Raw genomic sequence first — 14,290 nt, forward strand, 5'->3', positions numbered from 1 at the left:
TTGCATGTGCTACGTGCGCGGAAGAAGTGCCTTCCGCTTCCACGCCGGGCTCATCCATCTGGGAGCATTATCAATGTCGGCGGGTGGGTTGCAAGGGGCCCCTTTCACTTTCTTTTCCTATAGCCACGGCCGCAAGGCCTAGTTTCTTCCGTCTATTTCTCTCTCCTGTACTGTTGTTGTCGTTCGAGAAACAGAATAGATGCTCGTGGTATATGAAGCCCGGACAAAGCTGCCACTGCGGCGGCGTACAGGTTCTGCTTTACCCGAATTCAGAAGAAGCGTGCTCCGAAAACGCGCCGACGGAGCGGCCTTGCGCAGGTAAGGGCGTCCGCGTAAACATCGCGAAGGGGAAAAAAAAAAAGAATGTCGGTAAATGCCTTCCCACCAAACGCTGCCGTTCCTGTCAAGGGGTGCGCAAACGAAGTTCGCCGGAAGTGCCGTGAAGGTGCGAGCATAAGCTGCTTCTGCTTTTTTTTTTTAGTTTGTTTGAGAATGGATTTTCTTTCCTCGTTCTCTTCCTTCTTTTTGAGCTCGAAGGCATTCTATTCACACGTCTTATATCTGTGAGAATCCGGTATTGGCGCTAGGTTTTTTGGTGAGATGAGCATGCGCAGCAGGTTTAGGTGATTGAAGGCACGTCGTCTTGGCGTGGCCGGGGCCGCCGTATTTGCTGTTGAAACGTTGGACACGAAAGGCGTGTTTGTTCGAGGAGTATGACTGCGTTTACGCAAACAAATTATTAGGAAGCGTTAGGGCGACAACCTCTGAAATTTCGGCGGAGCATGCCATGGAAAAGAGGGATGTTCCCCCTACACCCTACAATTTGTATATACACCTTTGAATGAATGGAAAGAAACGAAACAATAAACGAAGCCTTTCGTCCGTAAACGTTCTTCGCAAGTGGTCCTTTTTGCCTTCGTTATAGTTGTGCGTCCAACACGACGATTAACTGACTCTGTTTTTTACGAACAGTTCTACATTATTAGATTCGTCGGAAGATCCCACCGCTATTACCTGTTGTAGAAGTTGTCGGACAATCTCGCCCCTGCCACCATTTGAAGGAGTTGAACGTCGTAGAGAGGAACTTGGGAGGAACTAGGCGTACAGGGTTTATTTACAGTATTTACATTGTAACATGAGATACATTTACACAGTCTAGCGTGACTCCCAAATGGGGCCCGCAAGACGAAGCATGCAGCAAACGAGCACACAGCTCACGAGTACATTGACGAGCACAGAGCACGACGACGAGCACACTCTAGCCGCCGACAACAGCTCGCTATATCCACTTCGTGTTCCCTAGATCCCTAGGCGAGGCAAAACGTTCGACGGCATTGTAAACAAGCCGCCTCTCTGCGGGACGTTTTACAAACACGCACACACAGGTTTCAGTGCCCCCTCCGCGGGCAGACGACCTTTGCAGCGCAGTCGTCGTGGTGTCCATTGTCCTGCGTCCCCGTAGACAGGTGGCCACGCCCGACCCCAGCCGACGCCTCTAAATTCCAGAGCGGACCTCGCACAATGGCCTCCGCCGCAGTCCATTGTCTGGTGTCTCGAAAAGCGCAATGGGAGGTTCCACCAATTACCTCCCCTCGAGAACTCCCCTGAGCTGACCTCCGCCGCGTGGCTGCCGGTTGACCGCAGTTCCCTGAAGTAAGTTCATGGTTAGTTAGCGCAGTCGTCGCTGGTTCTCTGAAGGGCGCCCCAACCGCGGGTGGATCGAAACACGTGCAGCGGGCTGAAATAACTTGCACGTTGCCACCTCGGCAGGCCATTCCTAACAACATTAAGAACCTTGATCCTGATTCACATAAAAAAAAGCTTACGCTAGAAGTGTTCGTAAGAAGAAATCGCAGTGATATATATGAATTAGCGGAGGTGGCCGGCCAGTAGCAAATAGCACTTAGGAAAGAAAAGCATGTCTTCAATCTTGTACGCATTGAAGCGAATATCCGCGATGCATTTGTACATAAACAGTTCTTCTTATCGATATTCCTCGATATGGTGAAGGCGTGCGACACGACGTGGCGATACGGGATCTTGCGAGACTTGTCGGCGATGGGCATCCGTGGAAATAGGCTAAACGTAATAGAAAGCTATCTGTCCAAACGTACCTTCCGCGTGAAAATCGGCAATGTATTGTCGCGACCTTTTATACAAGAAAATGGTGTACCTCAAGGAGGTGTGCTTAGCTGCACACTCTTTATCGTGAAAATGAACACCCTTCGTGCTTCATTACCGCCAGCCATTTTTTATTCGGTTTACGTAGATTATATACAAATAGGCTTCAAATCCTGCAACCTTGCAGTGTGTGAGAGGCAAGTACAACAGGGCTTGAAGAAAGTATGTAAATGGACAGACGAAAACGGATTTAAAGTGAACCGGGACAAAAGTTATTGTGTGCTTTTCACAAGAAAGAGAGGCCTTGTTGCACATCCCAATATTGAAATGTATGGCCAGCAAATCCCTGTGAACAAAGAGCACAAGTTCTTAGGTATCATACTTGACTCTAAAGTAACATTTATCCCACACATAAAGTATCTCAAGGTGAAATGCTTAAAAACAATGAACTTACTGAAAGTTTTATCCCATACAACATGGGACAGCGACAGAAAATGTTTGATGAATCTTCACAAAAGCCTCATTCGATCATGATTGGACTACGGTGCCGTGGTTTATCATTCTGCAGCGCCGAGCGCGCTAAAGATGCTAGATCCGGTTCACCATCTAGGAATCCGACTGGCCACGGGTGCTTTCAGAACAAGTCCCATTGAAAGTCTATATGTAGAATCAAATGAGTGGCCACTCAATCTGCACAGAACATACATCAGCCAAACATACTTTCTAAAAGTTCGCTCTAATCCTCAACATCCGTGCTTTAATACCGTTAACGATATAACAGATGCTACACTCTTTCGCAATCGTCCCACTGTAAGACAGCCCTTTTCACTGCGTGTGAGGGAGCTTAGTGCTGAAATGGATGTCCCACTCCTCAGACATTGCCTAATACCTCTAGCTAAGCTGCTACCTCCTTGGGAGTGGCAGATGATACAATGCGATATATCTTTCATGCAAGTTACAAAGCACGCTCCAGAGATTGAAATCCAAATGCATTTCCTGGAACTCCAGCATAAGCATTACTGCACGGAATTCTACACAGACGCATCAAGGTCCCACGACGGGGTGTCCTATGCAGCCGTCGGTCCATCCTTCTCAGAATCCGATTTGCTGCATCCGGAAACTAGTATCTTCACGGCTGAGGCCTACGCAATATTGTCGACCGTGAAGCATATAAGGAAATCAAAACTCAAAAAATAAGTTATATATACGGGCTCCCTAAGTGTTGTGAAGTCTTTGATATCGTTCTGTAAGCACAAAAATCCTACAATAATTGAACTCTATTCCGTCTTATGTAAAGCATATGTATCTAACCAGCATGTGATTATGTGCTGGGTGCCTGGCCATAGGGGCATCCAGGGTAACGTTCTAGCGGACCAGATGGCCACATGAATTGCATCACACACTGTTAATTTTACCGCTGCAGTCCCTGTCATAGACCTGAAGCCTTTCCTAAGAAAGAAACTGCGAAGCTACTGGCAACGCTTGTGGGACCTGGAAACAAATAATAAGCTGCATGTAATAAAGCCACAATTAGGTTTCTGGCCTCCTGTAACAAAAGGACGCCGGACAGATGTCCTATTCTGTCGTCTAAGAATAGGACACACATTTGGCACGCACAACTTTTTTACTCACTGGAAATGAGCCTTTAACCTGAGGTAGATGCGGGGAGAGCCTGACCGTCCTCCACGTCCTCCTGGAGTGTCGGGAAGCCGAATATTAAAGAAAGGAACATTTTCCCTTAGCATACCGGCAGCACATCCCCCTTCATCCTGTTATGTTACTCGGTGCAGAACCGTTCTTTGATACCAGCGCAGTCCTAGGTTTCCTGAAAGATGTTGTATTACATGTAATTAGCCCATACGTTCGTAGCGCCTCCTCTCTTTAGAGGATAGCGCTGTGATAGTTGTTTCGCATAGCGCATGCCTCTCGTCCCTTGGGTTCAAGGGCTCTGGCGAGGCAGTAGTGCTCTTAGAAAATTTTAGCATCTCACATAATTTGTACATTGCATCATTTTCCCCAATGCATTCTAGTGTTCATAGTACACGTCATTAATCATTTCCATAATTTCATTACGCGTAGATTTTATGCCATGTACAGCAACGTCTTTTAGGCCCCTTTACAGCCACGTCACACTAGCTTCACAGATACCATTAGACCACTACAAACTCATTAACACTAGATTAGCGCTCTTTGGCCATACCTGGCCCTTGCGCCATTAAACATCAAACATTCATCATACTGCCCCCCCCACCCACTTTTTTTTTTTACCCATGGGCCCAGAACGGTATTTCCCCGGCGCTTTTGTTGTATTCGGCGTGCGCTTATCGGGTGTACTTCGTGTAGTTAGATTCAATACTGAGCCCTTCGGTACACTTCACTTGTCTTGCCTTATAACATATTTCTTTTTTCTAAGTCTGAGCCAGCACAGTAGCGACTACAGACGCCGAGAGCTTAATGGTTTCTTTTTATTTTATGCCTTTTTCCAACTCAGAACACAACGGATCGAGTTGCGATGCCTTTCAATCAATCAATCTCCGCAGAACTGTGTGAAAATGGTCTGGTAATAACGGTGTTTCAGCGAACGCTTTCAAAAATCTTTAAAAGTTGCCTGTGGCAGATATCACAATTCTAGTTCATGAGCTGGTCTACTCGAAGCGGCGGACAATACTTGCACAGCAAAATTGAGATGCAAAATCGACTAATTAATAAACATTCGCTAATTACGTTTTAACTAATTACATTATGGGCCATATTGCAACGTACAAATTCTAGCCGTGGAGTTCTCTATAGGCGGATCCACTTGGAACTAATTTTTAACATGACACAGAACGCAACGTTTGCTTTTCTCGCTCCTCCTCGACACAGCGTGTCCTCTAAACGTGCAAGGGCGGCGGCGATAGCGATTTACTCCTTATTCCTCCTTTCTAACTTTTTCTTGTTTCCGCCGTGCTTTCGTGGCAACATTTCAACGTTGACGATTTGCAGAAGTGCGAAGAAGGAAAGGGGACAGCGTCGTGGGCGGGATATGCGTTAGCAATCACGCGTATCCGCGCTTGCCAGAAGGTTCTAAGTGTTCGCACGCGTGCGCGAAATATCGCTCGGGATTGACTCACGGTCACGAACAATCTTCCAGTTGTTGGCAGCTATTGGCCGCCATTCCTGCTATGACGTCATTGACGGCGGCAAAAGAGAAGGAGCCTCGCAATCCCCGGGAGAGAGCGACCTACCTTTCATGCGATTTTGCTGGCTCCCTAACGCATGCAGTGGAATAATACGCCGCTCCCGCTTGTGCTGTCTACAGATAAGAAACGTTTTCTTACAGTGTTCGAAAAAAATAATGTTGCATTGTCCCTTCATTTGACCCCGTGTTGCTCCTTCCGTGTGTTCCAATGCCACATGGATCAACATTCACTTGATATCCTTGCTGAAGGAACCAGCGGCACCACGTCATACCGGCGAAGTCGTCCTGAAAGTTGAACCTTTACTTTAAGAAAAGAAAAGAAGAAAGAAAACAAAATCCGTCGAACGCACGCGAAACCAAAGCAAACGTCCGCGTATCTTCCCTGCATTCGTGTCACGATGAACGCTTCTCTCTGCATTTCCTCAACGGGAAAGCCAAGACTCGCTTCAGGCCGTGGCCACCCAAATGCGTTGTGCAATGGCATGAAAGCAGTAAAAATAGTCATGCTTCCAGAATCTGCTAGCAAAAAGGACGCAAAAAAAAAAAGGAAGGAAAAGGGAGGGAGGAGTTACCATGTGGTTCGTTTCACAGATTTTTCCCCTGCATTTTTTACATCTCCGGCACAAATGCGAATCGCCTCTATGCAAGAGCATCAGGAAAGTGCAGGAGGAACGTTGGCAAAATTGTTAAGAAAGGGTTAAAAAAAAGAACGCAATGACACGCCGCTCCAACACATACAAGGCAAGCCTGTTCTTTCGCCCAAGGCCCATTCAGGAATAGGGAGAACGTTATAAATCACCGCCCAAAGCGCCTTTTGTTGCCTCGGCTCTTTTCTCTCGCCGAGGAACGGCGAAATGGTTTGATGTAGAAAGCGTGTCATCACCGACGGATATCTTTATTCCTGATGTTTCGCAAGCCACACTACTTTATTGGGCTCTCGTCTTCTCTCTCTCTCTCTCTCTCTCTCTCTCTCTCTCTCTCTCTCTCTCTCTCTCTCTCTCTCTCTCTCTCTCTCTCTCTCTCTCTCTCTCTCTCTCTCTCTCTCTCTCTCACACACACACACACACACACACACACACACACACACACACACACACACACACACACACACACACACACACACACACACACACACACACACACACACACTCTCGTCTCTTCGCTCGTGCTCGAATACGAGACAAGCTGTACAGCGAGGCTGCCATCTGCATTCTGTCCAAAATAGGCAACTCCCGTCCTGCCCTTATCCGTGCACTGCGGCGAATGCTACCGGCCGCATTCACTTTACGCATACCTATCAAATTTTACAATTTTGTCGTAAGATGCCCAATATTAAGAGCTTGTTTAGGATTGTCGTATTGGTACACATTGTTGGGCGAGTTTTCATTTGTGGGTAGCTTAAAAGAGGCAGCAAGGAGGGAAAAAAGAAAATGCTACAGATGTTCTGAGAATTGTCATAAAAATGCGTGAGCATTCTCGGGCCAGGCCTCTACTTCGATTGTGCTTAGTTATTTAGCTAGCTTATGCATGTCTACCCGTCGCTACCAACCATTTACTATTCCAGTACTATAACGATGACATCTGTTAAGTTGACCCACTGCGCATTTATTTTGCATATATGCCGCATCAGTTGATCCGAAACGTCGTCACAACCTGTTTTTTTTCTAACGACCAATCATCTAATACTATAAGGATTACATGTGTTAACTTCTTTATTTTCCTTTTATTGTTATGACCTTTATGCGGTGACGTAAGCAGCTTTATTATTATTATTATTATTATTATTATTATTATTATTAGTAGTAGTAGTAGTAGTAGTAGTAGTAGTAGTAGTAGTAGTAGTAGTATTTAATGTGGCTCACATACATCTGCCTGCCCCACTGCGGACCATGGTTCGAATCCCAGTCAGAAGCATTTTTTTAACGCTGCCAATAATCTATTATTACACTATTATAACGACCACATGTGTTAACTTGACCAATTATGCATTTATTTTGCAGATATAAGTCGTCACGGGACAGACAGATCTTGCCGGGCTACTCGACAAAGAATGCTTACGCATTAAAGAATACTTTGGGGCGTTTTAGCAAATTATGCCTACATAATACTAAGGATGTCAGTACAATCAGACTGAAAGGCGGGCTAGTTGGTTTGACTTCACTGTGGAAAGTTTTACGAACACTGAACGAAGACAACAAGAACAGGACACAAACACCAACGCAGACTGACATCAAGTTGTCAGCCTGCACTGGTCTTTGTGCCCTTTTCTTGTTGTCTTCGTTCAGTGTGCGCAAAATGTTCCAGGACAAATAGGAATGTCACTCTTAACGCGCGAGGACTCATAAAGAGCCAGAAAGGACGTAGAAACGAAATACGGGTTGCGACGCCGCCCGGGGGTTCCCGCGCACCAGCTTGTCATGACGTCATGAATTTCGACGGTGTCTGTAATGGCCTAGTTAATTTTTTTATCGGTAAAGGTGGACTATACTGCAATCTAAAAGGGATAAATTCTGCATTTATCAGGTTTCAGGAACTTTCACGGATGGCCAAAATACGAAAATTGAGTTCGACAGCCGTGACGTCACCACACTGACGTGGCGGTGCACTGGTGTTTCGGCGGGAAAATTCCAAGAATGAAACTTTGACTTTAGTCTTTCTCGTCTAATTGTTAACCTCTCACCGCAAAATGAACGAAGACGGAGGTTTCAAAGCAATGGAGAAATCCTCATCCCTCCACTGTTCGTCGCTGATCCTCTCGTTTGCGAAACCGGCTGGATTGAGAGATCACGGAAAGATTACCGCTGGGCAAGCCCTCCTCGCTGCTCTACGTGATGTTGCAGCGCGAAGTACGGACTTGGGCTTCACAAGAATGGACTACGCGCTAGCGCTTGGCATTCAACCGAAGACTTAGTGCAGCCAAATGGCAAATACATTCAAAACGGAACGCGCCAGAACAATAAAACGGAAACAAAACAAAAAAAGAACAGTTGAACTTTTACAAAAGTGTATAATACAGAAACTCGTGGGCTTAAAGGCGGTTCAGATACGTATTTCTTCTAACGCACGCGGCTGTCGCTGGCTCCCTCGATTATTGGCGTACGCGACCCGTGCAAGCTTTCGCGGACATTGTACAGAGTTGGCGAGACCAGGCCCCGGGTTCTCGCGTTGTCCCTTTTGAGCAGTTCCGAGTCCTCCGCGCCTCAGGGATTGTTGAAGGAAAAAAAAAAACCAGTCACAATACACAAAGGACAAGAAGAGAGGTTCACACCACGAGTGGACTATCAACTGAGCTTTATTCAACCTCACCCTCAGTTAAAATAAAGCTCAGTTGATAGTTTTTAGATTTTTTCCCCTTCAACCATGTACCAACTGGCCCAGATTTCAAACCTTCAGTGATTGTTACGCGAGAGGGGTAGGCAAGAGAATGCGCAGAAAACGCGTTACTCGTCCCGATGCATTTTTGTACGCCGCGCCGTTCTGTCATTCATTCTGTCGATGAATGGCGCTGTTGAAGCTGACGTTAGAGAGAGAGAGAGAGACGCGGAGGCGAGCAGCGCGACGCGCTGAATCCTTCCGCTGCGCTTTCTCTATTACATTCTCTCTCTCTCTCTCTCTGGTTGGGTTTGAATTGTAAGAACGAGATCTCTGCGCGGTCGTTGTGATGAAAAACACGGGCTCCTCCCGGTTTCCGCGGTGCTTCCGGAAAGCGTGAATTCGCGGCACTGAATTCTCGGTGGCGTTGGTATAGTCATTCGAAATCTCTTCTTCGCCGCATATATATACATATCTATATCTCGTCGTTTCCAACTCTTGCGGATGAGACACGGGCCAGCGGCTGCATTTCTTCCCGACCAGCACTGTTGCTTTCGGTTTTGTCTGCGCTTTGGAGGGGTATGCACTGACCCATTTCCTTCCGATTGAGGCCACATATTTCACTATGCTATTCCTTTATGAGCCACATCTTTCTTTTGGCTTTGTCAGGCAGCGAACTTCTTTCTTTCGTTTTATTTTTCTGTGGTAACGTGGCGCATTAACTTGATTGTTTGAATAACTAGTTACGTGACTGATTTCGGTCGTTAAATGTTCGCCACTTTACTACTGCACTTGACGGTTGACGGAGTGACTGATTTGTCTGCTCAATGATGGCTTCAATAAATTACTGACTGGCTCCGGCAGAAAGAACGAATAAATTATTAACTGGTCGACTCGCTAGGTTTACGCTATATAAATGGACGAATGAAATTAAGACTGGAAGGCTGGCTGATTTATTAACTGGCTTAACTATTGGCTGGCTGGCTGCCGGAATGAATTAACCACAAACAAAAGAAACAATTATTGACTGCTGAAACGGTTTACTCTTTATAATGGCGCATAAATGCTTGATTCGCTAGAAAATCTATCGAACATGGCGGTGAGAATGGTGATAAACTCGCCGGCTGGTAGGGGTGTCTGTAGAAGCGTATGAAAGATCGAAATCATCTTCAATTTATCTTTTTTTTTTCAGCGTAAGGAGGTGATTTCTTGCGATGGGAATACTGATTGATTGACTGATCCATTGATTGATTGGCTGATTGATTCATTGACTGATTGGTTGATTGATTGATTGACTCGCTGGCTGACTGACTGACTCACTGACCGACTGACTGACTCTGTCGCAGTGAGCGGCGGCCACACGGCGGAGATCCTGCTGCTGGGCAACGTGGAGCACCCGTACAGCCTGGTCGAGTACCGGGGCCTGTCGGTCAGCGAGTGCGGAGAGTCGTGCCTGCGCAACGCGCTCTTTCCGTGCCGCTCGTTCCTGTTCGGCCGCCGGGCGCAGCAGCAGACCTACTGCGGCCTCACGCACCAGAACAGGGCCGGCCTGCTGCAGAACCCGGGCAGCTTCGAGCCGTCGCACAGCCTCAACTACTACGAGATCGCCAGAAACCTCGACGGTGAGCCGCCTGCTGCAGCAGACGTCGTTTGCGCGAATCCGGCGCTTGCATTTGTAACTGGACATCGGCCACGCCGTCGCACGAAAACCGTTGCATTATATTCCTTAACAACTTCGCTGTAATCGATAATAGAGACTTTTAGCGTGCCCGCTATTCCGGCAAGCGGGGGCGGTTTCGGCGGATTGCCGGATGGTCCGGGGCATAAACGTAAGCGGCCGGAGGGGTGCCGCCACCTGGTGTTGTAGAGCTCAAGCAGACAAACACAGAGCTAAAATTGCAGTAACCTACTTTATTCTGCTTCGCTGCTGGTGGAAAATTTCGGCAGCGGCGTAATTGTGTTCGTGATTACGCTGTTGTCGAAAATTTACGCCCCAGCTAAGAAGAATATAGTAATTGGCTCTGTGTTTAGGTGGTTGAGCTTTGCACCACCAGCTGTCGCCACCAATCTGGCCGCTCCCGTTTACGCCCCCGCTCATCCGGCAAACCGCCCGCGCTTGCCGGAATACCTGGCACACTACAATTCTCCACTGTTAAAGGAAATAAAGGCGCCATCTCTAATCCTAGACGGTCGTCGTAGAAGCGTGCGTTATACGGCCGCCGACATTAAAGGCTGTGCAAACGCGCGTGCGGCCTTCTGTTCTCTCTCGCAGCCTGCGACGACGAGGACGTGAAGTTCGAGCTCGTGTCCGGGCGCTACATGACGGACCGTCCCCTGCGCTCGTCTCAGGTGTCGTCGGCGCACGAGTGCCTGGCGCTGTGCCGCGGCGACGCCAAGTGCCGCTCGGTGTCGTACGACTACCGGCGCCGCATGTGCCACGCGCACTCGGACACCCTGCGCACGGGCACCGACACGAACGTCAAGCGCAACCCGCAGATGAACTACTTCGAGAAGGCCTGCATCTCGGGTAAGCCCGCGGGCTTGGCGCCGATGGTAGCCACTTCTTCGTTGGCGAAAGTTGTGCCCGGGAGCGGGTGCATACGGTCGTGCGACGCTATAGGAGAGCGTAATGCAACTCGCGCCCCTGCTTCGCCAGATTAAAAACAACGGAAAAAATAAATATGGAAGAGAAACAGAATGCCTTCTCCGGCAACGAAATCGGCACCAACTCAGTATACCGTCATTTTTATTGCTTGGAAACATGCCTGAAGAGCACGAAGAGCAAGGAAACAGGCTAGCAATGGGCCTCTTGAGAGGGATGCCGCGCCCGCCTGCGTAGAGAGAAAAAAGAAAGAAGGGAAGGTACGGCAGAACAAATCACATCACCCAGCAGACATTGATGTTGAAGCGCGACAAGTTGTGAAGTCCCTCTATTTCTATGGATAGTCCGAAGGCCTCGTGTTTTCCTTGGCATGCTTCGCTGCTTCAATGGAGGGGATATACGCGCGAGAGTTCCCAGTGTTCTACAGTGTGCTTGCACTCCGGCATCGATTAATTAGTTCTTTGAACCCGCCGTGGTTGCTCAGTGGCTACCGGTGTTTGGCTGCTGATCACGAAGTCGCGGGGTCGAATCCCGGGCAAAACGCGAAAACACCCGTGTGCTTAGATTTAGGTGCACGTTAAAGAACCCCGGGTGGTCGAAATTTCCGGAGTCCTCCACTACGGCGTTTCTCATAATCAGAAAGAGGTTTTCAATCAATTTTATTTGCCAGAAACAAAAATATTGGCACGTAAAACCCCATAATTTAATTTTTGAATTAGTTCTTTGATTTGCTGAGTGTTTGTTTGTTTGCAGGGACGACATGGCCACAATTAGTACATGACCGGGGTTGTTGGAGAAGTATGGGAGAGGCCTTTGCCCTGCAGTGGGCGTAACCAGGCTGATGATGATGATGATGTTTGATTGATTGATTGATCGATTGATTGATTGATGAATCGCTGTTTAGTTGATTCATGTTGCCACTCACTGCCTACATCGTCGACGCCCTCACCGAATGGTCGACGGATCGTTCTCCACAGCCGGCAGCGTGTGCGACAAGCACTGGGCGTTCGAACGCGTGCCGGGCAAGGAGCTGGTGGTGGCCGGCGGGAGCTCGGGGTCGTCGCCCAAGGTCAGCGTGGAGGCCAACACCCGCGAGGAGTGCCAAGCAGCGTGCCTGGCCCACCGCGACTTCGTGTGCCACTCGGCCGAGTTCAACTACCAGCTGAGCGAGTGCCGCCTCAGCCCGCACTCGCGCTTCACGGGCACCTCGGGCGAGGCGAAGCTGGAGGACTCGAAGTTTGTCGTCGATTACTTCGAGAACAACTGCGTCCGAGGTGAGAGCGAAGAGAGAACGAGGGGAGGGGGGTTAGGATGAGGTCAGTGAGAGGCTTTCAAGTGATGCTATCATTCTTGCGCCAGAGACGTAGGAATTAAATGGCAAAATTTATTTGTAGCAGTTCATTTCGGCGTCACGAAAACTTCGCTTGACATGGGGCACTATAACGTAAAGCTATTCCAAACTTTTCTATTCCATTTCTGCTATCAGCCCTCCGCGATTGGTCAAAAACTTTTTGAACCCCCCCCCCCCCCCCCTTCACCTGTCTGTCACGCGACGTCACGAAAACCGCGATACCTCCCCATCTGACGTGTTGTCTACACGCTGATTATGCATACTCTGACCGACAAAAGAAAAACAGTTATTTCTGATTCGACGCCTTTTCGCCATTAGCCCCCGGCTATTGGTGAAAAGTTTTCGGGCTGCACCCACTTCACCTGCCTGTCACGCGTCGTCACAAAACCGCGAAAACTCACCGCGTCAAAGTGACGTGTACGCACTGAAGATGCATTAATATGCCGAACAAAGCTGAAATTTCTTCTGAATAGCCGCAGGCTGCCCCGTTCCAAAAGAAATAAAAGATGGCTGCCGCTGATCGCTCAGGCGCTGGCTACTCGCACCTGCCGGAGAGCATGGGTTTATTTGCGTATAATATTCTTCTTGCGTGGCCGTGTAACGTTTTCGACCTCATTCTACCAACTCTTCTTTGCTGAGGATCCGTTTTACCGTTATTCTTAAGCTTCCGTTGCATGCCGCCGCGATTTTCGACCAGCCACCGCAAGCTAAGTAAGTGAAAGCGGACCAATCGCAGACGCTGGCACCACCTTCTTCATCCGGTTATCGATTTTCAGTGCACTGGCTCTGCCCCAGTGAATCCCTCTCCGCTTGAGCGTTCTCCTCGCCTCTTGTCAGCCAATTAGATACGACAAGCCGCTCAGTGTAGGCAATCTTATTCGTTTTTCAAGCAAACAAAAGTGACCTCCTATGAACAAGGAGAGCGTTTGATTGGTCTTTTCAGACAACCCTGTGGGTGACCGTCCGGTGCTTGCGTCGGTGGTTACGGAAATTTGACGTCAGGATATAGGAATAAAATCATATTGGAATAGTTTTACGTTATAGGGCCTATAGATTCCAAGATTAATGTGGGATTCGCATAAATTAAACGACAACAACAACAAACAGACGCAGTTATGGATGAACTGTGTTACGGGTTTGCCGTTACGGGTTTGCCATCGCCTGTTCAGCGCTTCTGTGGCATCTGCGACCAGGTGAATCTGCTACGTGCGCTAATGCATAGCTATGCCTGCACGTACTATAGTGTCTCTAGCCTGCTATTATAGGCGCAAATGAGTGGCGTATGGCAAGGGGTAGAGGAAGACAATGAGTGCTATATATAGCTGATCAGGCTTTGTTAAACGTGCACACGTGTAGGGAATGCTCGTTGTTTCTTTCTTTAAAATTTAAGCATGTCCTTGTCTCGACATCTACTTGATAACATCGCATGTCAACTCAGACCCTGCACGGTCCGTTTATTGCTGTTTGTTGCTGACATCCTTTAGTTGTCGCTTTCCTGTTATTCTGCGATGTCGACTTGTCACGTCATGTCATATCGACTTGAGTGCATATAGATATTATACCGGTTTGGGAATCAAGCAGTTCCTAGGGAATGCGCGTGCCTCTCGATTATTTGTGCCTCTACGTCGTCTTCGTCGCGTTGCACGGCTTAGGATTAGAGTAGGAAATATGTTCCGGGCGTTGTACTATAGTTACCGTCACACTCCTCGCGGATACCGAGGGC

General features: G+C 48.2%; 1 protein-coding gene across 1 annotated transcript in view; it reads left to right on the forward strand.

The window, feature by feature from the left end:
* LOC142560251 (uncharacterized) overlaps nt 1–14,290 on the forward strand; it is a 151,739-nt gene that overhangs the window by 66,049 nt on the left and 71,400 nt on the right. The window contains exons 5-7 of the mRNA XM_075672205.1: nt 9,961–10,236; nt 10,887–11,141; nt 12,194–12,490. Of these exons, the coding sequence (XP_075528320.1) occupies nt 9,961–10,236; nt 10,887–11,141; nt 12,194–12,490 (828 nt within the window). The remainder of the gene's footprint in view (nt 1–9,960; nt 10,237–10,886; nt 11,142–12,193; nt 12,491–14,290) is intronic.

The sequence above is a fragment of the Dermacentor variabilis genome, chromosome 10 (genome assembly GCF_050947875.1).
Source record: "Dermacentor variabilis isolate Ectoservices chromosome 10, ASM5094787v1, whole genome shotgun sequence".
Lineage (NCBI taxonomy): Eukaryota > Metazoa > Arthropoda > Arachnida > Ixodida > Ixodidae > Dermacentor > Dermacentor variabilis.